General features: G+C 35.8%; 4 protein-coding genes and 1 long non-coding RNA gene across 13 annotated transcripts; 2 read left to right on the top strand and 3 right to left on the bottom strand.

The window, feature by feature from the left end:
- Positions 1–4,875: 4,875 nt before the first annotated feature.
- On the bottom strand, positions 4,876–5,841 carry LOC110850195. Its single transcript, XM_022097664.2, has 4 exons — positions 5,625–5,841; positions 5,407–5,511; positions 5,091–5,242; positions 4,876–5,002 (listed from the first exon to the last, which is right to left on the bottom strand). Exons 1-4 carry the CDS (start codon positions 5,770–5,772, stop codon positions 4,913–4,915), a joined length of 495 nt encoding a protein of 164 aa, XP_021953356.1. The 5' UTR covers positions 5,773–5,841; the 3' UTR covers positions 4,876–4,912.
- Positions 5,842–7,848: 2,007 nt separating this feature from the next.
- Positions 7,849–11,826, bottom strand: LOC110849989. 8 transcript variants are annotated; one of them, XR_004835012.1, is made up of 6 exons: positions 11,670–11,826; positions 11,480–11,556; positions 10,521–10,633; positions 8,730–8,839; positions 8,093–8,189; positions 7,849–8,033 (listed from the first exon to the last, which is right to left on the bottom strand). XR_004835012.1 is itself a non-coding variant. In XM_035852235.1 (5 exons), exons 1-4 carry the CDS (start codon positions 11,523–11,525, stop codon positions 8,099–8,101), a joined length of 360 nt encoding a protein of 119 aa, XP_035708128.1. In that variant the 5' UTR covers positions 11,526–11,663; the 3' UTR covers positions 7,849–8,033; positions 8,093–8,098. The 8 variants fall into 8 exon arrangements, 1 of the variants encoding a protein (XP_035708128.1); XR_004835013.1 differs by lacking the exon at positions 11,480–11,556; XR_004835015.1 differs by lacking the exon at positions 10,521–10,633.
- Positions 9,634–11,102, top strand: LOC118435807. The gene is made up of 2 exons (XR_004835017.1): positions 9,634–10,393; positions 10,531–11,102. It is a non-coding gene; the product is annotated as an uncharacterized LOC118435807 (long non-coding RNA).
- A 2,127-nt stretch (positions 11,827–13,953) lies between the features above and the next one.
- On the top strand, positions 13,954–16,549 carry LOC118435753. The gene is made up of 2 exons (XM_035852161.1): positions 13,954–14,274; positions 14,722–16,549. The coding sequence occupies exon 2, from the start codon at positions 14,777–14,779 to the stop codon at positions 15,851–15,853; it is 1,077 nt and encodes a 358-aa protein (XP_035708054.1). The 5' UTR covers positions 13,954–14,274; positions 14,722–14,776; the 3' UTR covers positions 15,854–16,549.
- A 3,853-nt stretch (positions 16,550–20,402) lies between these two features.
- Positions 20,403–26,667, bottom strand: LOC110850182 (interferon-induced, double-stranded RNA-activated protein kinase-like). 2 transcript variants are annotated; one of them, XM_035852256.1, is made up of 6 exons: positions 26,033–26,667; positions 25,709–25,977; positions 25,342–25,634; positions 23,817–25,272; positions 23,529–23,755; positions 20,403–20,578 (listed from the first exon to the last, which is right to left on the bottom strand). In XM_035852256.1, exons 1-4 carry the CDS (start codon positions 26,480–26,482, stop codon positions 24,662–24,664), a joined length of 1,623 nt encoding a protein of 540 aa, XP_035708149.1. In that variant the 5' UTR covers positions 26,483–26,667; the 3' UTR covers positions 20,403–20,578; positions 23,529–23,755; positions 23,817–24,661. The 2 variants fall into 2 exon arrangements, with proteins under 2 accessions (XP_035708149.1, XP_035708150.1); XM_035852257.1 differs by having other exon boundaries at positions 20,403–21,102.
- Positions 26,668–27,286: the final 619 nt, after the last annotated feature.

A 27,286-nucleotide genomic window follows, 5' to 3' on the forward strand; every position in this document is an offset into this window, starting at 1 on the left:
GCGATCCTATTATGTGGACAAGGTTTTGAAACCACTTTTAGAAGAAGAAATTCCAAAACTCTACCCTGGCGAGACCCACAAGGTGTTCGTTCACCATGACGCGGCGTCCTCGCACACCGCTCGGATCACGACCCAGTACGCAGCCGAATTAAAAGAAAAATTCGGAATCTCAATTATTTCTAATAAAGATATACCTGTGAAGTCCCCTGATGCATCACCAATGGATTTTTTCGGATTTGGAATGTTAAAACAAGCCCTTTTTAAGAGACAAGCGTCCACTCCTGATGGACTTTGCAAAGTTTTGGATGACGAGTGGAAGAAAGTGACCCCTGAAATGTGCCTAAAAGTTTTCGAATCCTGGAAAAGAAGACTTCGTTTTATATCAGAAAAGGATGGGGAACACATTGAAAATACTAAAAATATTCATCGACGAGCCCTTCATCCTAAAAATTGAGGTAATATCTTTGTCAAGTATTGTGAATAACGCACTGTATAAAGAAATAGCTACAAAAGGAAAGCCCAAGTTTGCTATAACGGGTGAAATACATTAGACTTTGTTTGTTATAATTTACTGTATATACAAATGTATGACAATAAGTGACGCAAATGTATATGTAAGTTTTGGATTTATGTATACGGCTTACATTAACAAACCAAGCTTCTCAAGTAAAAGAACAGTGTTGTGTTAGCTACATATGTAAATAATAATTTTCAAGAATATTTGGGAAAATGTAATGTGGTGGAGTAAGTTTGATTTAATTATGCAGGTAATTAAGATACATAAAACTGTGATTTAGTAACCCATCCAACAAAAAAGGTGGACCCAAGAAGGCTTTGATTAAATGGTTTTGGGATACATACCTGAGGATTCTGAATGTTGTTATTCTTAATTAATTATTAATTCATTTATGAGTAATTAAATAATACATCTAGGATTTGGGAAATTGATACAGTTTCTTTGTAATAGATTTTTGCACTATATCTGTCAGAAAATAATTAGATTCCGAATGGAATTAGAAATGTCCACGCTGATATTTCTTTACATCGAATTCATCAAAATATGTACATGTGTCATAAACTCTAAGTACGTTTATTATTTAGCTTGATCGTGTACAATAATGTTAATGTTCCCATTCGTGATTAAGTCGCGTACTTCAATTTGCAAACCTTTGATTTAAATCGTCTACCCTAACCACTTAAATAGATAAGTTATTCAAGTTTGACAAACAAAAGTGCGGCATTGTTCAAAACACTTACATACCGCTGGAAATCATGGTTACCGGAATTATTGCAATCAAGGCTTGCTTGAAAATTGGCAACATAATTAGCAACCAGCAGAAGTAAATCCTATTTTGACAAGCAAATAATTAATTAGACTGTCAGCCATGTGTGCACACTAAACTTACTACAGAAATCTGTTTCATTCGTTAAAACTAACAATAGGTCAGGAATTGAAGATCATAGCAAACGTATTGGTCAAACAAGATGTTTGAGATGTAAATGATGCTAAGTATAAAATAGTATTACAGAAGCTAGTTTTACCTTATCAAAGTTAATCAAGGTGTAAGACGAGGGTTACACCTCCTATTACTAATTGAACATTAAGGGGTTGGACCAATAGTCTCGCCATTACGTATGTAACTCATGAATCCTTGAACTCATTAGGATTTTTTGGTAAACGTGAAAATGTCTCTGTATCGTTTCCTCCTTCTGGTAATCACAATGCCATCAGTGTTCGGTATAGATAGCCTTCCGTCCGGTAATTTCGGACATTTTGGCGATTGTGTACTCAAATTCTTAACGCTGAACGATACATTCGAGTACAACGACCTAGCCGAGTACCTGATTCATGTCAACAATCCAGCCAATTTGATTTACACTGTTAGCGGGCGACTAAATTTTTCCAACAAATCCATCGAAGACGAAAAGGTGGAACGTGACTTTAGATTTTATGAGGTTTGCACGATAACCGTTTTTGTTAATTTTGGCATACAAGATAACCAGTTCCGTAATGACTACTTGCTTTTCACTAGGGACGTCCACAGAAGCCTGGTCCATTCCATAATGATTGTAATTTTTCGACCGCCCCGTCAACACACAATGATGACTGTGCACAAGTACGACTATCTTGTACCGTACAGGGTGTTTGTAGTTGATTTGGAAACAAGAGTGCTTGATTCAATCTTGTTGGATCATCTAGAATTCAAATGGTTCTTCTACTGCATCCCTTGTAAGTCAGTGTTTGTGCCGGTGCGTTATACCTCCAAGATTAAGACGCTAACTGTCAGGTCGCTTAACATGCAAGAATGGAGAAACGATATATCCATCATGACAGGATCAAGTGACTTTAGACCACGAAGGATCTGCCGGAAAGGGCAGTACAACATCGCATTATCCAGGGAATATTGCTCAGTCCCGGAGACCAAGTATTCAGTGATGAGTCATCTTTTAAACATCACGTTCGACCAATTCCTCCCTGGAAAGAGACACAAGTGGGGATATTTTGCCCAGCATACGGGGCACGATATGCATATATTTTACGGCATGAATACGCTATTTTCATTCCGTTATGAAGGGTATCATGTGATATACTATAACTTCGATATATGGTCGGAAAAATCTGACTTGGCCGCCTGGGTGTCACCCTTTACCCCACGGGTGTGGCTTGGTTGTCTTGTATTTATAGGAATTTCCGGGTTAGTAATAATTGTGATTGATTTATCTAAATCAGAAGGATATACTGGGATATTCCCTGTCTTAAAAAATGTCGGGGATGTGATATTTACAATTTTGGCGATATTTGTCAGACAATCCACAAATAATAGACAGCGCTCAAACTGGATAATAGGATTTTTGCTCTTGGCAAGTCTTGCATTACTCGTACAATACGAGGTGCACTTGATGGAAAACCTAGTTACGCCTCCGGTATTTGAGAAGTTTTGCACACTGAACGAGTTTTTTGCCCATGGTTATACAATTGTTTACAAGTCGGACGAGGGAAGAGGATGGGCTCCAATTAGGTCGCGGTTGCAGCAGGAATTTAATGAGCAGTCTCTTGGACATTTCCCGCATAACAAAACCATCGCAATCAGGTATGATAGATTCAAAGTCTGAATATAATGGATTGTGATAAATTACCGCTGGCAATCGAGTTTAGTTCTTTATAATGACAAGCTTAAATCAGTAACCCATTATGGTACACCAATTAATACCGCAGCATGCGCACTGTAATAAATTCATATAAAAAATGCTACGGCTGTTGTTAAGTGATTTATTGCGAGATCTTTTTGGATTGTTGCAATGTTCATGGCCATGTTCAATCATAACTTGTTGGCATTTAAATGTGTACTCTATATCTGCTCTAGTGCTTCAGCTTTACTGATACAGTTTATTAATTTAACTTTCAGGTACAGCTGGAACAATTTGACAAACTACGTTACTAAACGCAATCCAAAAAATGCCATCCTAGTACACAATATAAGGAAGCTTGAATACTTTCTTATCTTGCAGAACCTACTCCTGAAAGGGGAATTTGAGTGTTTTGTGATTTCTGACATTGCATTATATCGCTGTTATTTTTCCGCTGCGCACAATATATGGAAATATAAATTCGCACAGAGTTTAAACCGATTGGAGATGGTGGGGATTATAAATTTGTGGGAGCGACAGGTGAATCACTACACTAGGTTGAAAGCAGTAACGTGGGCAACAATGAGAGTGGCGTCGCCATATATCTCAATCAATACATTGTTATCGTTCCTCAACATTGTGGGAGTGATCGTCGGCGTAGTTGTAGTTTCGTTTGCGGCAGAAATTGTAGTTGGTAACAGTATACTGCGACAACTAAGGGGAATGAGCTTGAACAATTCTGTCCATGTTGGATTTACAAAGCTGGGCTTGTTTTTGTACAAAAGTAAGAAAGGTTCTAGATGAGCAGAGTAAGTAAATATGTTAGGCACGCTTTTTTTTGCACAAGCTAGAAATTTTCGAAAGAATCGAGACCACTTTATCAAATTAGCAAATTAGATAAAATGTCATCATTCCTTGAGCTCTTTTATGTACGATGAGAGTTTGTATCACTGTGCTAATAAATTAGTCATGAGAAGGTGTTGAACAAATAACACGCGAAGGGCGAACAGTTATGTATGTACCTATCAATACGCAGAAAGATCCAGAGTGCACGTATGAAGCTTTGTCGAGATAATGGTTAGGGTTTGTTCCAATTAAAAAAGGAGTATGTGACATACAGGAGAAGCAACACATATCACTTTGATATCAAAAACATCTACATACGTATGCATATATATGGATATTGTATTGGCAGTTTCAACAGAAGAACTGCCGAAAGCACCATGACGAATTTAGAGTATGATACATTGTTTATATGCACTCTTAATATTAAACTGAATACTGAAACTGGAAACGGCTTTCTGCTAGGGTTTAGAAATCTGGTGCTATAGAATGGCGGCAGATAATGATTTAAAGTTATGTTGTCTAATAACGCGTTGCGAAAAACTTTTATCAGTAGTTTATGGTCTATTGCAGTCCAGTGCAGAACGATAAAAGGTTCCCGTTTTCGTCCCTAATTTTGATATCAACAAACCAAATGACTCAAAATTTCAACAGAATATGTCTTTCAGAATTATATAAAGAAAATATGAGTATGACATGTCAGATCGCCTGGGGAAATATTTTATGTGGAAAAACTTGAAAAACGAAAACGCGAAGCTTCTATCGTTTTGCACTGGACTGTATGTACATATCTGCATGTAAATATTTGGTCAGTTCAAGCACATATGTATGCACTTATGTATGTCCAACGTTTGTGAAAAATAAACATCATAATTGTTTAATTAACGTATTCTTTTTATATGATTTGTCATTCATTTTAAATAACATTTATTTATTCTTCCTAAGGGCCGTTCACCGTAACTTGAAAACATCGACTGGCGTGATACAAGCCCGACCATTCAAAAAGAAGCACTCGCACCTCACCAGTTTTCTACATAGAAAATAATGTAGCTCAATGCATTGTTCTTCGAATGCCAAGAAACTGCTTTGTCATAAATATACATGAATGAAATACCCACCCCATTCAGAGAATAAGGGAACTCAACCTCTCTGCTGATTCTGTATAGGGAGCCGGCATAATAGGCCTTTGTAAGGGAAAGGGTACCAAAGCTGTGTTCTGCAGTTCCAGCATCAAAAGTAATACGATATTGCATGGAATTTGTAGAATGTCCTGCAAAAAATAAGCAGCATTTGAGTTCTTATGATTCATATAACAATAATTTATTTGTGGTCAAAATATGATTTAAGCTATGAAACGACTTCGGCATCGTTAATTGACAGATAACAAAAATTTGTTGGTTAAAATCGATCAAAATTATTAAATTAGTTGCCTACCTGGTGTAATCCAAGCTGCAATTTCATAAGTGTATGAAGAATTAATGGAACAGGGTTGTTCTGTGCAGCCGGTGACTTCCATATGAGAGAATGTTGCAGTATCAGCTGGTGAGATAGATATATAAAACAAATTACAAACACACTTCTAGGTTAAGGCTCGATAAATTTGAGGCATTAATATATAGTTTTTTTAAGATGACGAATGTAAGCTTATGTACCAGTGTAACAAGAATTTGGAGTTGGGGAAACGATGCCCAGTGGTGTGATGGGGTAATCGGCAAGATTCGAGGGATAACCCGCAGCGCCCTCTATGGAAAATAGGACCGCGAATAAAACAATGCCCAAGGGAAGTTGAGACGACTCCATTGTTTTATCAAATACACATCTGTATTTCCAGAAGTCGGAGAATTATCGGCCTAATGAATATTTCAACCTTAATATATTGGTTTATATACACAGGCAAACGTTCAAATTTCGTCGATTACAGGGTTGGTAAATCCTGAGATAATGAAGTGGCCGTGGAAACTGTGAGGACACTGCACGATTTATCACGATAATAGAGGGTGGAGGTTACGTAACATATGAAGATACATTGTCCCCAAGCTTGTGCGTGCAGTGAGCAAATGCAAGATATCAGAAATCGATAAAATTGAATCAGTTGGGATGACGCTTGTTGTGTTAATCTTATTTAACACGGTGTGGTGACTAATGCGCATTGTGATCTAAGTACGTACGAATTTGAAAAGTTTGATCACCATAATGATTGATAAGGTGGTTTGAATTATGTGGTTTAAATGAATTATATACGGACAACTAACTTCCGTAATATTGATAAAAATTTTGATTGATGTGCTTAGGAATTAATCAAACTAACCTTTCATGTTGAAAAATGGGTTATTCCAAATTATTTTGACATGGCAACAAACAATAATCCTTAGAACTAGGGATGCAAATGATACGAGATGAAACGAATTGTACCATATATCGTCTAACCATGTGCAGAGAGGCGACGAAAGCTAACTGAGGTACCTCTACTCAAAATTTAAACTCATCACATCTAATCTCATTAAACTTGAGACGGGACGAGATGAGACACGTAAGATCTCATCTCTAAACAACTCATTTCATCGCATACTTGACACGTCTCATCTCATTTATCCATCATATCATCTCATCATACATACAACTAATCTCATCTATCGGCAATCTCGTCTCATCAGGACATGAGTTTATCTCATCTCACGGGCAACCCTACTTTAACCACATAAACAGTTGGGATATATTAGACATGCGTAATATTCATATTTAATCTGACACAAGAAATACCTATGTTGATTGATGGTATTTGTTACGAATGTAGTTAATCAAGCTAAAATTATGTTTTGCAAAGTTGGGTAAACTTTGGTTTATGCATTGTGCTGTGAAGAAATACAGTTTGGTATTTCCAACTTGTTCGTATTTCAATTTACCTAAATTGCCGGGGTTTGGTTTTGAGATATTTAGATGCTTTCTCACAATTTAGTTTCTTTGAATTATAACATTTACAATTACCAATAATTCCTATTTGGGATCCTTCAAAATTCCCCCAAGACTAGTTCAAGCTTTAAATTTATTCATTTATGCTGGTTTTTTTTAAAGTACAAAATAATTTGATTTCAATCAAATTAATGCACATATTATTATAAGAGTGAAATGGGCCGCCTTTTAGAATCCGTATAAATGGTTAAAAATCCACCCAGCAGGGGTGGATTTTGGATTCCAATGATACTTGCCAGTGTTAACAAGCTTATGTTCCAGCGGAAATGCTGGAAGCTTTCCCGGCGTTGCAACACAATTTCCTGAATTTTCAAAACTTAAATCTACTGCTAATCATTAAACACTTACTACACCAAGTTATGCAAAAATTGGATAAGTTCCACCAACTTTAGTTTATCGTGAGCTTTGAGAAAGAAGTGGAGAATTGTTAGTCCACATCCGGAGCTTAGGAGACAAATACCGGTTACCACGGTGATAAAATTGCTATAAATTAAAAATTATTAATATGACATAAATTCTATAATATTTGCAAATTCGTGACACCGTACCTTGGTATTCCTATCCCAACAATTGCATATTTCCGATCGACTGAGCAGCCTAGATTTTACAGTTTTACCTTCATGAAACTAAAATCTTTGCAATTCTTTAACATAATTGTCTTAACTAAGATAAACTATTGAGGATTAGGTATTAAGTTTCAATTCCTATATGAAATGCATTTTACACCGATTTATCCCCAACAATTGGTAAATGAGCAAGTGAGGTTTTGAACGAAATCCCAAGCTTGAGAGAAAATCTTAAATGACTTACAGTTATGCATGATAAATTACTCTAATATATGAACAACAAAGACACATAATTTTACACCCATAATTCGTCATTTAATTAATTTGCAAATACATCAAATTAAAAGTACAAATATTTATTTATTTTAAATATTTAGAGGTGTCCGTAAATTAAATACAATCGTACATACATACATGATACATACATAGTGCAAACAATACATTCCAAATTCCCAATTTACTTAAATAACTGTAGGATACACAAACGCCAAAATTTTATCCATTCTGCAGTTTGGCATCAATAGTCTAAATAAAAAGATATGTACACATGTTTGTAACGTCAAGGATTTTGGACACGTAAATACCTGTATTTAGTACATCAAGTAATTTCGTCGTCGTCGTCTTGGCTCATATTCATCCTCATCCCAATCCTGGTCATTATGCCAATCCACCGATATCCTCCTGTTGAGATGAATGTACATACGTAAAAATTAATGCGTAATTGTTGCGGAGAAATTAATTATTTATTAGAGTCTTATTTCGTTGACATGACTTATAAATCGCAACTTATAATTAAAACCTAGATGTTGTCAAAACTTAGCGATTTAGAAAATCTAATAAATTCGAATTTTTAGAATATCCATAAAAAAATCAGACCATTCTTACTGGTTACTATGACACTAAAAAATATATGCACTGCAAATAATTTGGTAATAATTATTACCGGATGCGTAACGTATATGACTCTACAGAGACGGTAATAACGCGCACTACATTTGGTAAAGATTTGGTAATAAATCTTTACCATTTTGGTAATAATTTTTACCAATTTGTATTAAATTCTTTACCAAAATTCGTAACGTATTTGACTCTGCAAAATTATTTACAGTGTGCATCCCGTCTCCCAACTTATCCCTACCCTGGGGGTTTTGGGAACTTATAAAATAAGTTATAAATTATAAGTCATGCCAACGCTAAGTCTCTATTAATAATAAAACTTACGATGCTGTAAGATTGTTAGTTATGCGTAACGCAGTGATGCCAAACCCCATCGCGTAATACCACCCCACAAGTAAGGCCGCGATTGTTGCCACGGTTATAATTAGATGCACCTGAAAACAATTTAAATATTTAAAAATATTGAGTAAATCCTCCAAATCTCAAAGGTTTGTTTTGTTAATCGCTAAGTTATTTTATGAACCAGCAAAAATCCAAGACAAACAAGTGCGAGAATTCCAAGAGTGCCTAAAATTGTGCCAAAAATGATAAGCACAATTTGCACTTTGGGCTGCAACTTAGATATCAACCGGTACAGGTTCATTATTAATTGTGTGGAACTTTATTTATTTAGAAGTTAAGTGAAGCAAGACTTTTTGCAAAGGTTGGTTAATTTTTGTGATAATATTTTCAATTAGAAACTGCTAACTTTATGTTTCCGAAGAGTTTAAACAATTACTAAATTAAAAAAAGTAAGCACACATTAAATTAATGAAACGTTTCCTTGCTAAAATAAATTGCAAAAAGTTTTGTTGCAAATCACGGCACTTGCTATCCCATGTGCCTCACATGATGTGAGACAAGTTGCCACATTTAGTGCAAACTTTACAAGCACACGAATTATTTATTGGCAACATTGTGCTCTTGACTGTATTAAGAAGGGAAGAAATATTTAAACAGCAGTGAGTTAAGGATGGATGGTGACATTAAATAAGTACATAAAAAATACAGTATACATATCTATTTAGTCTTATATATTACGCGTCGTTTAAATATTACGTCATCAAAAAGTATTAATTTTACCATCAAACCACCCAACGTATGTATGTGGACATGAAGAGATAAGGAATTTTAACATGATAAAGATAGAATGACCTAAGTCACCTAAAAATGGTGACTTAATGTACGAACATTCCCTCGTTCATAAATTGGGATTCATGAAAAAAGGGAGGGTGCACATGTGACGTAACGCTTTACGCGCGAGTATCACTTTGCAATACATACCATTTTGTCCATGTTAGATTTCCTTCTCACATAAATTATGTGACATAATTGGGTGGATCAGTAGTAAATAAAAGCTTTTGAGTTTTTGACGTCATATATGCACGAGCCGAATCTACTATTACGATAAGACCGTGACTTGGAGGATTGCCAGGATGGTGTCATACGCTCAATCCTGTTACATGTACGGGATTTAAGTTAACTACTCGTCGTCCAAACTTGTCCAGAGTATACTGATGCATAGCATAGGTGCATAGCATGTACCATCGAAAATAGGTCCCAGTTAGGGTGCCATATGTATACATCATTGTCAATGCTACTTAATAAATATGGATGATACTTTGTTCATAGCTACGTATCAGCAAGAACAAGAAATATTCTTCTACATGCATGGAAGTCAATAAATATAATTAACGTTACATACATATATTGGCATATACAGTATGTACCGGCTTCTTCGTCACAAAAGCAATGCCAGAAGAAATTGAGGCTCCTGCCACGTCTTTCCAACATATGAGATACGAGAATGAGTAATTATCATCGCAGCAAAAACTAAATTCCGAAAACTTTTTGGTAAATTATTTACCACATATTTTGAAATCTATGCGTGTTCCTTAATTTGCGATTTACTTCCTTAATTTGTGCAAATTAATATCTCTAACTATGAGGTGAGGTTTTATAAATTAAGTCATAAAATACGAATTAATTAATATTACGATGTTTAAGGTACCTACATATGTACCTAATGTCAGAGATAGGTATCATACCAATTTTTTTAAATAAATTATTCCTCACCTTTTTGCAGATGCCTGTATCAAAACTAGCATGTGATACTTGTCTTGAGGAAGGGTGGGTGTAGGGGATTGGGGGGGGGGGACGAGTCAGCCGTCTGTTTTGTGGTAGATTTGCTGAGAAAATTTAGAGCAGTAACTTCTAACCATTGTAAGAGTAGTTAAGTTTGGGCACAAACTTATAAATCGTTTTAACACAAAATACTAATATATCAAATTGTGAAACCTCATCAATATTTAGACTTGAATCGTTACATCAACCTAATTAACCTTTATTCAAATTGGGATATGAAGCACAATATTTGAACTTGATTATTAATTGTTTTGAAATTTATAAATTGCTAATAGAAACGGAGTAATTATGTATAAAAGGATTAAGAAAAAATAATGCTAAGTGTAGAATCAAGCCAGTAATGTATGTAGAAATTAATAAAATTGCCAATGTTATATTACGAATATATTAGGATTTGTGAAATGGTTATGTTTTTTTTAATAATCATCATCAGACTATAAATACGTTCTTACAATTTACGTGTCCAAAAAAATTATCTGATACTACAAATAAATAATTGAAATTACGACAAAAGTTTATTTGGAGTTAAGCTGGCACATAAATAAATATTTTAATTTTGGGTTTGTACCTATCAAGGTTTTTAAAATTTTTAGTCCATTCATAAAATTCTTGGCAAGCTCTGGGCCCATAGAATTACAGATTATTACCAGATTTGCATAGTAAATATTTACAACTTATGAAGGAGTATGATTATTTTTAGTTTTATGTCTCAAAAGAATTACGTCTTATAAAAATACGGTGTAGTAAAAATCCTCTCTTACAGCTTGACGTGTGTTTTAACGTTCAAAATTTGAATAAGAAATTTACAAATATTATAGCAAATTATTTACAATTACTCCAAAAGCCATAATGACCAGGGTATCTGTTTAAAAGTTCAAAACTCTTCTTACCTGAAAATATTAATAAGTCGCGCAAGATATTCAGAATTTGTATCATTGTCAAGTTACTTGTTGAGCTTGGTAATTAACTAAGTAATTATATCAGGGTTGTTTGTCATTAAATATAGTCATATTGTGGACAAGTTATTGAAAATATTTGAAAGGTTCCATAATTCGTAACTAGGAACATTTGCAAATTCACCTTGTTGTATTTGCTGCTATGACCGAGATGTGCTAATGAGGAGACTGAGCAAATACGACATGATACAATAAAGAATTGTAGTTATTTATTGCCAATTGGGTTAAGAGTAATTAATTGTAATGTAATCTCGATGAAAGTACGACCACCACATGGCTCTCACGTCTCTCTCTCTCACTCTCGTACGTATCTCACCTGACATGCACCAGAGTGTGTGCATGTCACAAAATCTAACTTCTTACTAACATACATACATAACACACCTAATCCTTATTGTATTTAAATTCAGACATTATATCAACCTTATAAAGGGTTAAAGTGACAGATAATAATTTAAATGTGAAGTTGGACAGTGCGAAATTATTACCACCTAGGCAAAAGCATATGCCACATACTTAAATCATTCATCAATTACTTTAATCCCACAATTGTTTCCCTTCAGGAGACAAACTTAGATCCAATCCGCCATGGTAATTTTAATATTCCGAATTATACTCCATTTTTTAACGCGTATCCCACTCTCGGAGGTGGTACCGCTTTTTATGTCAACCATAAACGCTGAGTTATTAGTCCACTCTCCGAAATGTGGTAATGAAAAAAAGTGAATGATTACCGCTTGTAGTCTAGATATGACTCTACCGCGCTTGGTAATTACATTAATAGAATTTGGTAAAATTTTGGTAATGACTTTAATGCCGCGCAGTATTGAATGTTTACCAAAATCATTACTGTTGCGCAGTCTATATATGACTCTACCGGATTTCTTACAGTGTCATAATGTAATAATTCCAGGAAAAATGGGTAAAATTATTTTAACTTTCCTTGGTGAAACTATTATGATAATAAATGTTCACTTTCCTTTTAAAAGAATTGAGTCGTTAGAAGTCCTACACTCAGAGAAATTGGGTGATGATTATCACCAGATTTAGACGTATATGGTTCTACCGTAAGGGTGATAAACTTCATCACCGATTGGTTATAAATTTGTAACCGAATGGTTACAAACATAACCGTCTTGGTTTCAATTATAACAAATCTGGTTATAATGATAACTAGTCGGTGGTAAATTTATCACCACGGCGGTAGAGTCATATACGTCTACAAATCTTAATAATATTTTTGTGAGTGTGTAGCTATAGTAAAGCGTGAGATCACTGCGGCCCCACATACGATGGCACCTTCTTTCTTGTTGACTGGAACTTTGTTTTGCACAAGGAGAAAGATGGTTTTGGTAATGTTGAGAGTAGAACGGGTAAATATATTTAAAAAATTCAGAATCTTATTACTTTCAATAGTTTTGTTGACATTTCTCGTCATATTTGCCCCAAGGGTAAGGATATCACTTTTATTGGTATGAATACTACGTCTGCAAGACTTCATAGAATATATGTTAGTTCTTCTCAATTATGATATTCTCACAAAATATAATTCTCTTCCATTCAATGTGTGAAATTTTTGCATGAAGATTTCTTAATTAGATTTTTGCCAGTTATATTAAGTGAATTAATTCTTGATTCAGTGCATTTAAATTATTGGGAGCTGCTGCTAAAACTACTAGATTGCGTGAGCTACATATGTATGTATTTGCTCGTAAATTTACTGAATCATCAATTTTATTACTAAAGTCATGCCTGCTTTAAACGTTCCCTATATGTCGTGAATGCCGCACAAAAATGTATGCCTTCTTGCCGGAAATGCCTTTGTATAAAATGGGACAACATAATACAATACCTTCATTATACATAAATAATTTAAATAATGTATTGGTCAACAAATAATTGAATCCTTGGCGATTACATGTACAAAAAAGCTGGTAATTATTAGGTGATAATTATAAAAACTGCGAATTTGTTAAAACGAAAAGTTTTATTTCATTTAAAAATTCCATAATGGAAACTATTTTTTTTATCTGTATGCACTTATGTTCAAATAATTTGGTTTAGTTAAGTGATTTGTATGTCTTCATCTTTACGTATGGTAACCACGCACATATTTGCTTATGTATTACTGATATTAAGCTTACGAAGCAAACCCTGTATTAACAAATTTAAAAGTTCCTCAAAATATACATGTTTTTGATGAATAATTACTTAAATCTAATATTACTTCAATTATTTTATTCATTATAACCACATAATGTGACGCATCCTTTGACTACTCCACCATCTCCCACATCGTTTATCACGCCGATAACAAAAGGATTAAGTTGCCCTTGTAAAATTGAATTTTTTCATCCCAGATAAGCGGTAATCATTCTCAATCCAAAGTTGGATGCGAAGTGAAGGATTTGTTCCCATTTTCACTAACATATTGCTCAAATAGTTTTGCCTTTTCGCCATGTCCACGATCCGGGTTACCACATCAGAATTGGCGAAAATACTGGTCATGGATACTCGTTTGGTTCAAAATAGCTGTATGTTGTATGCTATCTTAAAAATTCCCTACAAACTTATTCAATCTTCCAACGATTTGTGCTCCTTGCGGATCATAACCGTAGAGGAGCTGTTACACCGTCATGTTCGCCTATGGGTGGGTGCAGAAGGGGAAGGCGCCACAATTTCAAATCTTGTTGAAGTTCTACGGCGAGCAGACTTTCTATCGGCTGCTGGTAAGCCAAACAAATATTGTTGGATTAGACATACTTAGACCAACTTGGGAAATCCAGCAGGGTAAAATTTACCTGTATCTCTCACCCATTAAACGCCATGAAACAATTTGGTCACGATAATGATTTTAATAAAATTCTAACGTATTTACCAACTAGGGCATTCCTGTAGCGAATATTTGTGTCATTCTTGTTCCATTTGCGAAGTTTTGATTAAAAATAATGTGTACGTCCATGGACATGATTTGTGTGTGTAATTTGTAAATGGAGTTATGTATAGGCACTTTTACAATATCAAGAGAAATCAAGCCTAATTTTATCTAGTAAACACACGTAGTTAAACAAACTCGCCTAACCCAACGCTACTAAACTAGATGGCCGATGCTGCTTGGGAGCTTCGTTAGTTTGTCCAAAACAATTTAAATTGTGGTATTGATTTTATTTTCGCAGATGTCTTATCAACTGTTACGTATCCCACCTGTCAGAACGAGGTTGGCTTGATTACATGACTTGTACTATTAGGGAGAGATGTTCCCCAACTAGAGATAAAGTAAACGACATCTCACAACTCCTGCAAATATTGATCAAGTATTCTATCGTGCAGTTGGATGGATCTATCGTGTTGATGCATCCCCAAATTCGGACCGTGGTGCAAAATAGTTTTAACTGTCAAGCCCTTGCTACCATTATCGTTGGAAACTTCAACAAGAATAACACTTCCAGGGAGGAATTACCACACATCCTCAGCATTTGGGAACTCGCGAGTGATGCCACATTTAAGAAACAACAACGCCATCCCTTGAAAATATGGCAAGCACTTAAAAGTTTGCAAATGGTCAGTGAGGAATTCAGCTTTGCTGAAAGAAGTCTTAACCGTATTCAAAATCTAAACATGACTGATACCAACAGCGTGCAGATGGAGTTTATTGTAGCGAATGTATTAGCACGTATGGGTGAATATGAAAAATCACTTGCTCTAACACAGCAAGTCTATCCCAAGATAATTCGAGTGCTTGGAGAAGGTCATAGGGAAACATTAAAAGCTGACCGACAAGTGGGTACACTCTTAGTAGAATTGAAACAGAACGACGAAGGAATTAATCGTATCAGAAGCGTTCTAAGAAGACAAACCCATCGCTACGGTAAAAATGACGTGGACACTATGGAAACTCGATATATCTTAGGCAGTATATTTGAAGGCTCGAAGCATTACGCGGAAGCTCGCCTAGAATATGATAAGGTATTGAAATGGCAAATAAGCAGCGTTGGAAATGCTCATCCAGACACTCTCGAGACACGCCTTTCTCTAGCATTCATTTCCTACTACCAACATAAATTTGAAGACGCCGAGGCACAAGTAGAAGAAATAATTCAGCTCAGTAAAGGAATTACGAAAGAGGAAGATTTCACTATTCATACGAGAATGTTACTGTTTATGGCACTTATGATTTTCGCATACAGGAAAGAGGAGGGTGTTCTAGTCCTACGAATATTGTTGGAAAGGTTTGAAAATATTTTGGGACCTAATCATCCAGAGACGTGTGAATTGCATAGCATGATATTGTTTCAAAGTCAAAGGTAAAGGTGTACTAGGTTTTATAAAAATGCAATATAATACAAACTAAACATAATGTGCTTCAATTTTAACCTCTTTTTATTTTTTACGATATAAATATTTCGAACACGAAATTTCCATTATGGTCAATTTTACATTAAATTCAAAATTTTAACCGATAATTTTAAACTAAATTTTTGTCTCTAAACGCTCATTTTAAGCAACTTTTCTATTGCTTATGTTTGTATATACGTTATTTGTACATGCAAAGGTATTTCCAAATCATATAAATAGATGAAAATATACAAAGTTAGCAAAAATGACAAATTTACATAAATTTAGGATTTCTCTTTGACGAAATTTGGACAATAATTTTTTAAAGGAATTTATAAATCGGTATATAAAGTCTGAAATGGTGCTAAATATTTAAATTACTTTACTAACTTTATTCAAACTAAACTTGTGAAAGATTATGTAAAGTATGATAGACTAAAGTAAATTCACATAGTATATGATCGCTTATGACATCGAAACAGTTATTGAAACTGATAACTTTTTGAGTTTTTTACAATCGCTTCCAATCCTTTCATCAACGACCAGCCTAGAAAATTTACTTTTGGGCCTTCATTTCCTTCATCTTCACCAAACTTTGTTCCGTTTCACCATAGAGATAATTCATGTAAATATTTTATACACAAGTTACAAGTTAAGTGCTAATTCTAAAATCAACCAACCTGAGTGCCTGATTTAAAAAAATCTACGTGTTTATGACCAGCCTAAGCGCAGAATGTTGCCTTATCTGCCTGTTCCCCATCCCCATCAGGGAATGAGGCTTCTGCTCTAATTACTTCAGCAATTATTTGTAGCATTAATTTAACCAATTTTCACATGAATTTAGATTCTGCCAAGTCTCATTCTGGCCTCCAAATGTCCCCTAGCTGAGACCCATTTCCTTGTGGCGGAGGAGTTATTGATGCATTCGAATAGAAATGTCTCCACCAATTCTCGATGGCAATTAGGTCTGGATATTGTACCGGCCACTCTATTGGGTCGGTTTTATTATTTTTGATCCATGTTTCAAATCGTAGGTGGGGTCGTTGTCATGTTCCATGCATAATGCTAGCCGACACCCAAAGTTCTCCTTGATGCATGGACGTTATTTTTCAAAATCTCGAATAATTCTTTACTTTTCATAATTGCATACACTTTATGGATATATTCGATGACATTTGTGCCCACTGACCCATAGATTGTGAGGGATCCTGATAGGTACACTATTTCAAATGAAGTCATAAATAAAATCACTATGCACCTCCACCTTGTTTGGCTAGCGGTCGTAAAGATTCCGTTCCGATAGCTTCTGCAGGTCTCCCCCACACAAGTTTAGACCCATTCTTTCCAATATTCAAAAATTTCGACGATTTAAAAATTTCAAATCGTCAAACAGGGAAAACCTTACATTTTTGTCTTCTTTCAAATTCGTGTACCCATGTTTAACTTTTCACGCCGTATCATGATTTGGTAGTGAATGGTCATAAATGTCGTCGGATATATCCTGAATGCTTATGCGATTGTGAAAAAAGAAGGATTCCTCGAGATTTAAAAAAAAACAACGTCAAGGCATCCAAGAGAACTTTGGGTGTCGGCAAGCGTTACACATTGAACAGGACAACGACCCCATTAAACGATTTGAAAGATGGTTCAAAACTAATAAAACCGACCCAACAGAGGGGCCGGTACAATATACAGACCTAATTGCCATCGAGAATTGGTGGAGACATATCTATTCAAATGCATCAACAAGTCCTCCGCCATAAGAAAATGCGTCTCACCTAGGGGACATTTGGAGACAAAAATGAGACTTGGCAGAATCTGAATTCATGTGCAAATTGGTTTAATCTATGCATCAAATAATTTCTGAAGTAATTAGAGCATAAGGCTACAATATTCATTACCAATATTACAATTATCAGTATGATTTTAGTAAATCCGAAGTACTTTTGACACTCCTACTTTGCGAATTTTATTACTAAAAATGACTTTTTGACAATTGTGTGCAAAATCAGCCAAAAATGTTAATGCATTATTGAACCTTATTACATTTTCCAAAATTGATGAAAAATTGGTTTGGTTTTGTTTCAATTTGACTGAGCACAAGGCAGCAGACACTTGGATGCACAAAATCCGAAATACTTTTGATCGCCGGGTGTAACCCTTCACCAAGACTTCCAAATTCAAACTTGCAAAAAACTACTTACAAATGAAATACAAACACACATGAGGAAAAATATATTGGTAACCTAAATTTCAACTTAAAAAAGTACTTAATTACAGTGCGGTGCATAATGATAGCAGGTTCGGTTTTTCGTTCTAATTTCTACGATGCTATACCAAATTATTCAAAATTCCACTAGAATATGTCAAAGAGCATTAGATGACGAGGGAATAAGTATCAGATAGCCAAAATGCCACGGGAATTTTTTAAGCAAAAAAATTAGAATAATGGGTGGTGCAAAATGATAGAAGGTTTTTGATATTTTGATAAAAACTAGATTACGCATTGAACTCCTTATATGTTTTAGGTCATAATTCACTTCAAATATATCCTAGGTATCTCGCAAATAAAGAACAATAAAAGATTTTGTTGATCAAGGAGTTTGTGACCCACACATGTACTACTTTCCCCAGTTTCTGTCTTTGTGTGAGAACTCTTCCTTGCAGTTGACTCACGATGTCAATCAGGGTCATATCTTAATAAAATTGTATCTACGTAGCGTCCTTTTGGGTTATCAATTGAATTTAGGTACTTAGAGCTGCTAAAACATTAGAAAAGTGGGATACTGCCTGGTGAAACCCCGTCTTGTCCAATCCCAGTGAAGGGTAAGTAGCCCTATGTTGCTAATGTTACAAATTTATTCTCCTAAATCGACTCGACACATTTGGGAGGCGTTGTTGAAGATGCTACATACGCAAATCCTGATAAGGTTTTACGAGTGCCAAGGCAAACGTCTTCTATCCCAATAATATTTATTGAATCGTTTTGCATGCATATGGTAACACATTATGTATTAAAACGAGCCAAGTATTGCAAACTAGATTGGTTAGAAAATGCGGCCCTCGGCTAGGGGCGACAGTATTCACCCTTATTTGAAGCACATTCAAAGGAAAAGAAAGTCTTCCAATTAAGTTATCCAAATTCATAGTCGTCACGTGCAATTAGACAGGGTTTCGAGCTATTGGACTTGGTTCTTGCAAAAATTGAAGGGAATTTTTATATTTAGCATTATGGGCAACGCCTAACAAATGTGCCGAGTCGATTTAGAAGATTAAATTTGTAAGATTAGCAACATATGAATACTCTCCCTTCACTGGGATTGGACAAAACGGGCTTTCACCAAGCGGTATACGACTCTTCTAATGTTCTACAGAGCATCGGGCCTTTGTATAGAAACCTGGTCGGCCCTAATTTAGTGACCGAAGCATTCGTCGGTGATTTTTTTTGTTTCCATCGTGTTCCCCATCAATTTCTGATGCGGAATAAAGTTTTCATTTTCAAAATATGATAGTTTTAAGGCCCATGTCAAGCGTTTGTACGAGCCATATTCTGTTAGAAACTTTGCAAAACCCCACCAAAAAATTTTCTTCTGGTGTTAAAATAGAATTCTCCGATAGCATGGTTGATGCTGGATTAGGTATTTATTTCCTAGCTTTCGATACTACACTTGCATCATCATCAGGGATCTTTGAAATATGTAGAAATTAGTATGTTTGAATGTCCCAGGTATAATATAATTCGATCTGAGTACCTTAAAGAATATGATCAACCCTGTGAAATTACAGATTATTATAAATTTTTTATAGACTTAAATGAAACCAAAATTAAAAACTTTTATCTGTTCGTAAGTAGATGTCGAATCTAGTAAGATTATTGACTGTAAGTTTGTAGTTATAAGTGTATGTATGTATGTGAAATGGTGCTGTTTGCGCAATTTGGTATTATTAGTATATCTCATTAATTAGTTCGGAAACATATCTAAATTTTTGGCTTAATATAAGGCTTATGATTGTAGGTATTATTAAAAATTATAAAATAGTTGTCTTCGCGTCTAGATTTGCAGTAATTCAGTAATTAGTAATTTTCCCTTGTTAAATTTGTATGAATCGGAAAATTTATCCATCGTAAACATAATTTGAAATTGACTTATTTGATAGATAATAATGTCGTAGTTAATATAAAAATATAAAAACTTTGTATTCGCGAACAGTTTTTCGAAATAAGAAGTAATTAGGTAGTAATTTATCCTTAAGTAATGCATACACCATGTAATGTCAAGTTGCCCCAAACTGTGAGGAGCGAGTTATGAGTGGTATGGCGTCGGGTAAGAAAGAGAGGAGACGGCATGGTAAATCTCCATTCCCATCACAGCATTGTGAGAGTGAGGACACGGAGGAATTGGGCTCCAGTATTTTGTAGTTAATTAGTTGGGATAGTTTCTGGGTAATTGATTTGTGTGAGTTGAATTGATAAGTGGGTTAGTTATTGTTAATAAATCAGTGTTAAAAGAGAAAATCCTGGTCTTGTATAAGCGGGTTTATTTGAGAATTCATCAGTGAAATAATAAAAGTAGTTATCATCCCTTCATCATCTCGAGCTGTAACACGGCACAGTCAACATACGGCGACTTCTTGCAGACGGGTAGTTTGCATGGATAGTTTCCAGTGGGTGAGGTTAAGCGATCCCACAGTAGAGCCCTAAGCATCAGAAATACAATTGTTGGAGCATTATAACACTAAAATTATTTACTGAGAGTCAGGTTATATATATATTTAATTCATTTGATTGTAAAGGCTTTGGCTACATCAATCTGAGGAATAAACTTTATCTATCTATCTAGTATGTACAATATTGACAACATTGAGCATGGTAACATTTTTTTAAAACTGATGTCCGCGTATACCGTCCAAAGAGGAATTATAGCGTTGTTCGTGGGGCGATGTCCATGTAGTTTGGTAGCGACGATTATGGAGTCTTTTCCAAATTTAAGGTGAATGAGAAATTTGTTTTGTATATAGTTGCTGTTGTTTGTCATACAAATCACAAATTATTGCGAAGGTTTTTTAATTAGAGGCAGCATTATTACGGACCATATTGGATTCAAGTCCATTCCTCGGTCTTGATTCATGGTGTTGTCGGTTTTTCTTATGTAAAGACTTTCAAGAACTTTCCTATGAAAATTTCGACGCTCGGAAATTCTTCTGGTGTTAAAATTGCTACTCTGAAGTTTAGAATCAGAAAAGAACATCAAGAATGCACTAACAAGTGAAACTAGTATATGTTTATAGTCTTTTATGTACGTAGCACATAAATGTTCTGTAAAGCTGCTGTGCTCCAAGGTATTGGAATATCGAACGAATGTGATGACGCAAATGCCAAAGTATGCAAAATTTAAAGTGGATGAATTCTCCAAGGAGAAGATAAAAACTGGCTAGCGTGTGATGGATTTCGCAAATATCTTCTACGAGAATTGTGTGCGCTAACTTGTGACTGTCAGCTATCAGCGCGGTGAGAATTAAGTGTTTCTTAAATTGCCTGTCTCTATTAAGCCTTAGTTTTTAGGAATATTAAATATGATAGATTTTGCTGCCTCGCCTTGAGCATTATTTGACAATAGCGTACGGCCTAGCACATTTTTTTTGCTAGATGAGCATAATTTAATCGACGTGGATGTGGTGTAAATTAAGGCTATACCCCGTTAAGGTCATGGTGCAAAATACATGTTTATCAGATATTTTGGTGTTATGTATGTATACCTTATATAATGTGCACTGTTTTAATTACGCGCATTAAATTACTGGTCATCCAGCGACTGAATATCGGGATGAAAGAAAGTCGCAACCCTTCTGGAGTGGTTATCCTGTGCCGAATCAAGATAAAACGACGGCAAGTAATCCGGTCTCAACATTCGACAGTTTTCTAGAATCTTACGAAACTTTGTCATGACCATGGTCACCTCTTCATTATGTTTTATTTTTGTTTTGGTGCAATGTATTTTGACTAGTCGACCCAAATCGAGAATCCCTGCTTTGTCATCTTTCCAAACTAGCACTTGCAAAATTTTCTCTAGCAAAGGGAAAACATCTACTCCAACATGAAACCCATGTATTAAACAAGATTCAGCAATTGTAATATTGATCAAACTATTCGACGCCCAATTTTCTACAATGAAACTGCACAATTCTTGCACCTCTACAGCATAGTTATCAATGGTCACGCTATACTCCATATTTTCAACCGTTTGACCCAGAATAAAAGCTTTTATTGCATTAATTGATGATAGTTTCAATTCATCCTCGCTAAATCGCACAACAACAGCGGTATATGATCTTAACGCCGTTTCTACATTTGCCATCGGAAAACGTTTATCTCGCTGATAAACCATTAACGTAGTGCAAAATGATTTAAGAGCTTTCGCTTTCCCCGCAGTACTCAAGTAGTGCGACGTTATCAAAGCACTGGTCAAATTTTGGACATGCTCCTGAGATTGTGGATATCCTATCATTATTAGTAGCAAAGTATAGAAATCTTTGTTCAATCAAAATCAAAATAATTTTGTTCCGTCCGAACACTAGGTAATGGAATTGATAATAAGGAGCATGCTTTTATGGTAAGAAAGTCGAGCCAAGCAGTATCTTCTGTGGTGTGGGGGTCAAACTTTAAAAGAGCTTCAAATAATTTGGATTTTGAGAAGTATACCTCACTCAATAATAAATCTGGGAAGTGAAGGACAATATGCTGGAGTAGTGGATTTCGGGAAGATTTCTCAATAGCGTCATAAACGAGAGGTGGGAGAACCGATTGAATCGTTTCTTTCATTAATTTATTTACGTATGACGAATCCATGTTAGCCGATTCGGACACTTTTGAATTCCAAAAGAAGTCACCTGTCTCGACGCTCAATTTATCCTCTAATCCTTTTGAGTCCCGAGGTTTCTCCGCAAGTAAGCGACGTGCTTCTTCAAACCCATAATTTGAGAGAAGGGCATGTGCTCGAAGCACGTGATTTAATTCTTGTAACCACTCGTCCTTGTCTATCTCGGGCAGACCAGTGTGAAAATACAGCTTCGAGACGTCACTCTGACCAACGAAACTTTGCTCGAATTTGAATATCTCAAGATTGGCGGAAAACCCGTATGTGTATGGTATGTGATTACCATTAGTTTTATAGACTATTGCATTGTGGAATACTTTACTTACAAATTCCAGTCTAGTTCTGGAATTTTGTTTGGGTGAACGAACGTTTTTTTCAGGATTGGAAATTTCTTGAATTAACCCTCGAAATAAATGGTGTGGATGTTTTCCAAATGTAAACATATCTATGAAAACATCAACCAAGAACTCTAATAATTGGTCTGTTGCAAAAGGCAAAAACTTAGAAAGGTGATCCATTTGGGTGAAAAGGAAATGTTCTGCGTAACCCATGCCTAAGTTCAAAACTGAATCTTGTCTAAAGCAAGTTTCAATTTGTGGAAGGATTTCATACTTTTTAAACAATTCCGGCCAAGTTTTACCGTTTTGGATTTGCGGCTCTAGTATATATCTTAAAGCCAGCCAGATTAAACGTAGTGGGACTAGGAGTTGCAGTGGCGAAATATATTCAACATCGGTATAACAGTCAAGAAGAAATTTTGAAATTCGAAATACCCGCGTCGATGGGATGGTACCCTTGACCATCACTTCTGAGCACAGTATGGGAATGAGGAAAGCGTCGATATCTTGGTCACCAACAGCAATGAATTTTCCTCGATTTTGCACTTCCTCTAGATACCAATCCGTCAAAAAATCCTGTATTGCCCCGTCCTTCGGAAGCTTTTTCATCATCTTTAAAGCCAAGTTGGGAAAGTGACTTTCCATACTAAAATAATTGCAATCTGCAAATATACAGAAATTGTAAAATAAAAATCTACTACCCTTGTAACATAACTGGTTAACCTATTTGACGTCGTTGGCGGAATAAAGTAACCATCCTCCTTACGTCGACCTCCATATCTCCATTAACACTTGCAGCTATCTCTTGGACTCCGACAATAATTGCTGAAGCATCCCCTTGACCGTAGTTTTGTTCTAATTCCACGCGTAGCTTAGTCCATGGAATGACTCCGTTCTTAAAATCATTGAATGGGTCGGGAATACTATTGAATAATAATATGGTTGCATTTCTAAACTCTGGGAGTAGTGTTATCCTGCAATCTGTGTTGGATTCCATGGCGATGTAAGTCCAGATTTGTGGCAGGCCCAACGAAAATGTGCCGCCTGCTTTCATGTTTTGCAGGATCGCTCTCAGAACGTCATTTTCCATGTTTTCACGACGGAGAGAAATTTGAATTACATCCCTGAAGATACCTGATATTCGAAAATGTTCTTGGTTTTGATCTGCCTCAATGATGCAAAATTTAAAAAGATTATTTATGGCGCCTGTTGCATCGCCAGAATCACCGCCTCTAGGTTTCAAAAGAGTTAGTCCAGCATCCAATAATTGCCTCTTCGCAATCCATCGGTGAGGGAAGCAGTAGCTCATCATTTGAACTAGGTCTCGTTCAAAGGGATTCCCTAGCAGTGAAATTATTCGGTGGGTTTTCGAATACAGAGAAGGGACATTACCACGCTCGCGGGAAAGAAGTATTTCTCTTTCCTTAAATATATAGTCCGGGAGAGAGCGAATAGACTTAATACCGACGGATCGGGAGGAAACCGTTCCTTGAATTTGGCGAATTGCTTCATCCATCAGGAGTGGGTTACAATTGAGCAGAGATACAGCTGCCTTCAGCGCTTCCTCTTCAAAAGGATGCATTGCCAGCATCGAAACCCATGTATTGTCCTAAGCGTTGACTAAGGAGTTTGATTGCCACGTTTTCTTGCAATTTTCCAACCCTCAGATTTTCCGATACTGACAGTTCGGAACACAGTTTGGTATCGCTTGCGACTACTATGATAAAACGAACTCCAGATTTTTGACAAGCTTCCATCAGCTCTTGAATGTGTGACGATTCCGCATAAATGTTGTCCACGACAATGGAAGTTGACTTAGGGCTGTGAAGCTTCTTTGGAAGTCTTTCCAAAATGTCTGCTAACCTTGATTTGGAAGTATCTAAACTTTGACGTAGCTTTGTAATCGAGATGGCTAGGCTGCTGCTGGTTGCGCCATCTAGCCATATTACGTGACTGTTTCCTCGTTTCCAAAGAATATCGCAGTGCTTCCGGACCAATTCTGTTTTTCCAATTCCCGGTTCTCCGCTAACAATGATCACCTTTGTCCCCAACTCCCACCAGTTCCACAAAGTTCCCAGTTCGCCATCCCGCCCTAAGAAGTTAAATACCGGTGGTGTTACTTCAAACGCGAAAGTCGCCTCGCATTTCCGCTCTTCTGTGATTTTCTCCAAGAATTTTTCTACAAAGGTTAGTCATATGGTATATTTTTGTACTAAATTTAACATACTCTTAGTATTATAAAACTGACCTGGACAATCCAAAGCTTCCAATGCCGCTTTGGAATCATACCGATCACTTGGTATAAAATTGGTCAATTTTTTAATTAACGCAACTTCAGCAGGGAACATCAGCATATCCGGACAGTCTAATACACTCGTTTCCGCTTTGCTTTGCAGGATGACAAAAATATCTCGAATTTCTTTCACAAATGTTATCGTTTCCGGTGCAAACAATACCAAAAGATAAACTAGTCCGGCAGAAAACATATCGGTTTTCTCAGCATAGTTCCCATCACCTCGAAGCATTTCTGGGCTTTGGAATCTGTGAAGCCGGAAATTATTGTTTACTTCAAAATTACAAAGAAATATCAAAATCTCGTTCTTCAATTACAGCACCTTGTTGATCCCACCCGAACCGTAGTAATCTTGCTTTTATCCCCATGAACCATTTTACTAAGTCCAAAATCCCCCAAAGTAACCGAGATACAACGTCCTTCTGATTGCGTGTCTCCATTAATCGTTACAAAAATATTGTCTGGCTTAACATCCCGATGAATTATCCGTTTGGAATGAATATAACCAAGAGCTAGCAGTAATTGTTTAATAATTTGTGTAATTTCCATCAAATTCCGGTCATCTTGGGTCGGTCGCTTATTCAACCATTCCTTCAAAAGTGTGAAATCTCTCAAGTTCAGTTTTTTTAATTTATCAATTTCATACCTGCAAATTTGCGCCACAAAGTTGCATCTCGATAAAAAGCCAATTCCTCGGATGTGGTGGAACATCCGGTGAGTAATCATCATCCTCCTGTGGGGAGTGATTCAATGATTCCAAGTCCGCCGTCTCCGGTCCTTTAAACCAATGTCGGAAATACTTAACAACATTTCCACTCCCATCGTTTGTCTCATTATTTGGATATCTTTGAAAACTTAAATTTTGAAGAAGTTCAATCTCTCGGAGCATTCTTGTCACGGGAAACTCCTCGTTGGGATAAATATGCTTGTACAGTTCGATTGAAATTTGTTTCACGGCGATCTCAACTTCTCCATCAGATTCTTCATTTTGTCTAGAAATTTGAAACACAGTTCCAAAGGCACCCGAGCCAAGACGACGAACTAATTTTAATCCAGGTGTTTCTTGCCAGGCAAGTATTCCGGGGTTGTAATCCATTTTATGTTTTTTTTTCAATTTTACATTAAAAATTGGAAAAAAATATTTGTTAGAGTTGAAATTGAAACTGGTTGGACTTATTTATAATTTTGATATTATTGTGCGCATAAAAATCGTCAATGGTCCAAATTTAACAATTTGCAGATTTGTACTTATCAAATGCGTCGTAGAGGCAAATGATGGTTAACAAGATTCAGCGAGTAACTGACGAATTTATGAAGCAGGATGGAATTACTTATGTATCCCTATCTCACAATAATGACGCAAATGTAGATAAACTATACACATATGTTTGCATACGTGTCTCGTTAGTAATCAGTCATTACATTGGTATCCCTGGATGAATATATGTACAAATAAGTAAGGGGAAAAGTTTGTTTGTTCAGATATGTACGAGATCATACACATTATAAATATGTATACTTACCATTACATATTTATCTTGTCCGTCCGTCTGCCTGGCTCCCTGCCAATTTGATAAGAATTTGCTGTATAACTCTAAACACAATCAACCATCCACGGTATTGATATGTGACTCCACCGCGTGGTATTGATCGGGTATTTAATTAATACTACGTGGTTTAAAACCAGTACAAAGTAGAACTAAAAGTACAACTAGGTAGTATTATTTTAATACCTGATTTATACCAGCAAGGTATAACGGTTCGGTACGAATGCACATTAGTCGTATATGAATACCAAGCGCATCAATATTCATATAAATCACGATTTAGTTTTATATATTGTTAATTTATTAAAAAAAACCTTTACGAATGGTACGTTCCACACATATAACTTGTTCCT

Source organism: Folsomia candida, unplaced genomic scaffold (assembly GCF_002217175.1).
Source record: "Folsomia candida strain VU population unplaced genomic scaffold, ASM221717v1 Fcan01_Sc005, whole genome shotgun sequence".
Lineage (NCBI taxonomy): Eukaryota > Metazoa > Arthropoda > Collembola > Entomobryomorpha > Isotomidae > Folsomia > Folsomia candida.

Bases quoted from the DNA above. Each gene is read 5' to 3' on its own strand.
- LOC118435753 (XM_035852161.1), top strand. From the start codon at position 14,777: ATGACTTGTACTATTAGGGAGAGATGTTCCCCAACTAGAGATAAAGTA.
- LOC110850182 (XM_035852256.1), bottom strand. From the start codon at position 26,482: ATGGATTACAACCCCGGAATACTTGCCTGGCAAGAAACACCTGGATTA. The intron at 25,978-26,032 runs GTATGAAATTGA...ACACTTTTGAAG, and splicing joins TTTGTGGCGCAAATTTGCAG to GAATGGTTGAATAAGCGACC. The intron at 25,273-25,341 runs GTCAGTTTTATA...TAACCTTTGTAG, and splicing joins GGAAGCTTTGGATTGTCCAG to AAAAATTCTTGGAGAAAATC.
- LOC110849989 (XM_035852235.1), bottom strand. From the start codon at position 11,525: ATGATACAAATTCTGAATATCTTGCGCGACTTATTAATATTTTCAG. The intron at 10,634-11,479 runs GTAAGAAGAGTT...AAATTTTCTCAG, and splicing joins CGACTTATTAATATTTTCAG to CAAATCTACCACAAAACAGA. The intron at 8,840-10,520 runs GTGAGGAATAAT...AATTGTTTTCAG, and splicing joins ATACAGGCATCTGCAAAAAG to GTGCATCTAATTATAACCGT.
- LOC110850195 (XM_022097664.2), bottom strand. From the start codon at position 5,772: ATGGAGTCGTCTCAACTTCCCTTGGGCATTGTTTTATTCGCGGTCCTA. The intron at 5,512-5,624 runs GTACATAAGCTT...CTATCTCACCAG, and splicing joins TCCAAATTCTTGTTACACTG to CTGATACTGCAACATTCTCT. The intron at 5,243-5,406 runs GTAGGCAACTAA...TATTTTTTGCAG, and splicing joins TGCAGCTTGGATTACACCAG to GACATTCTACAAATTCCATG.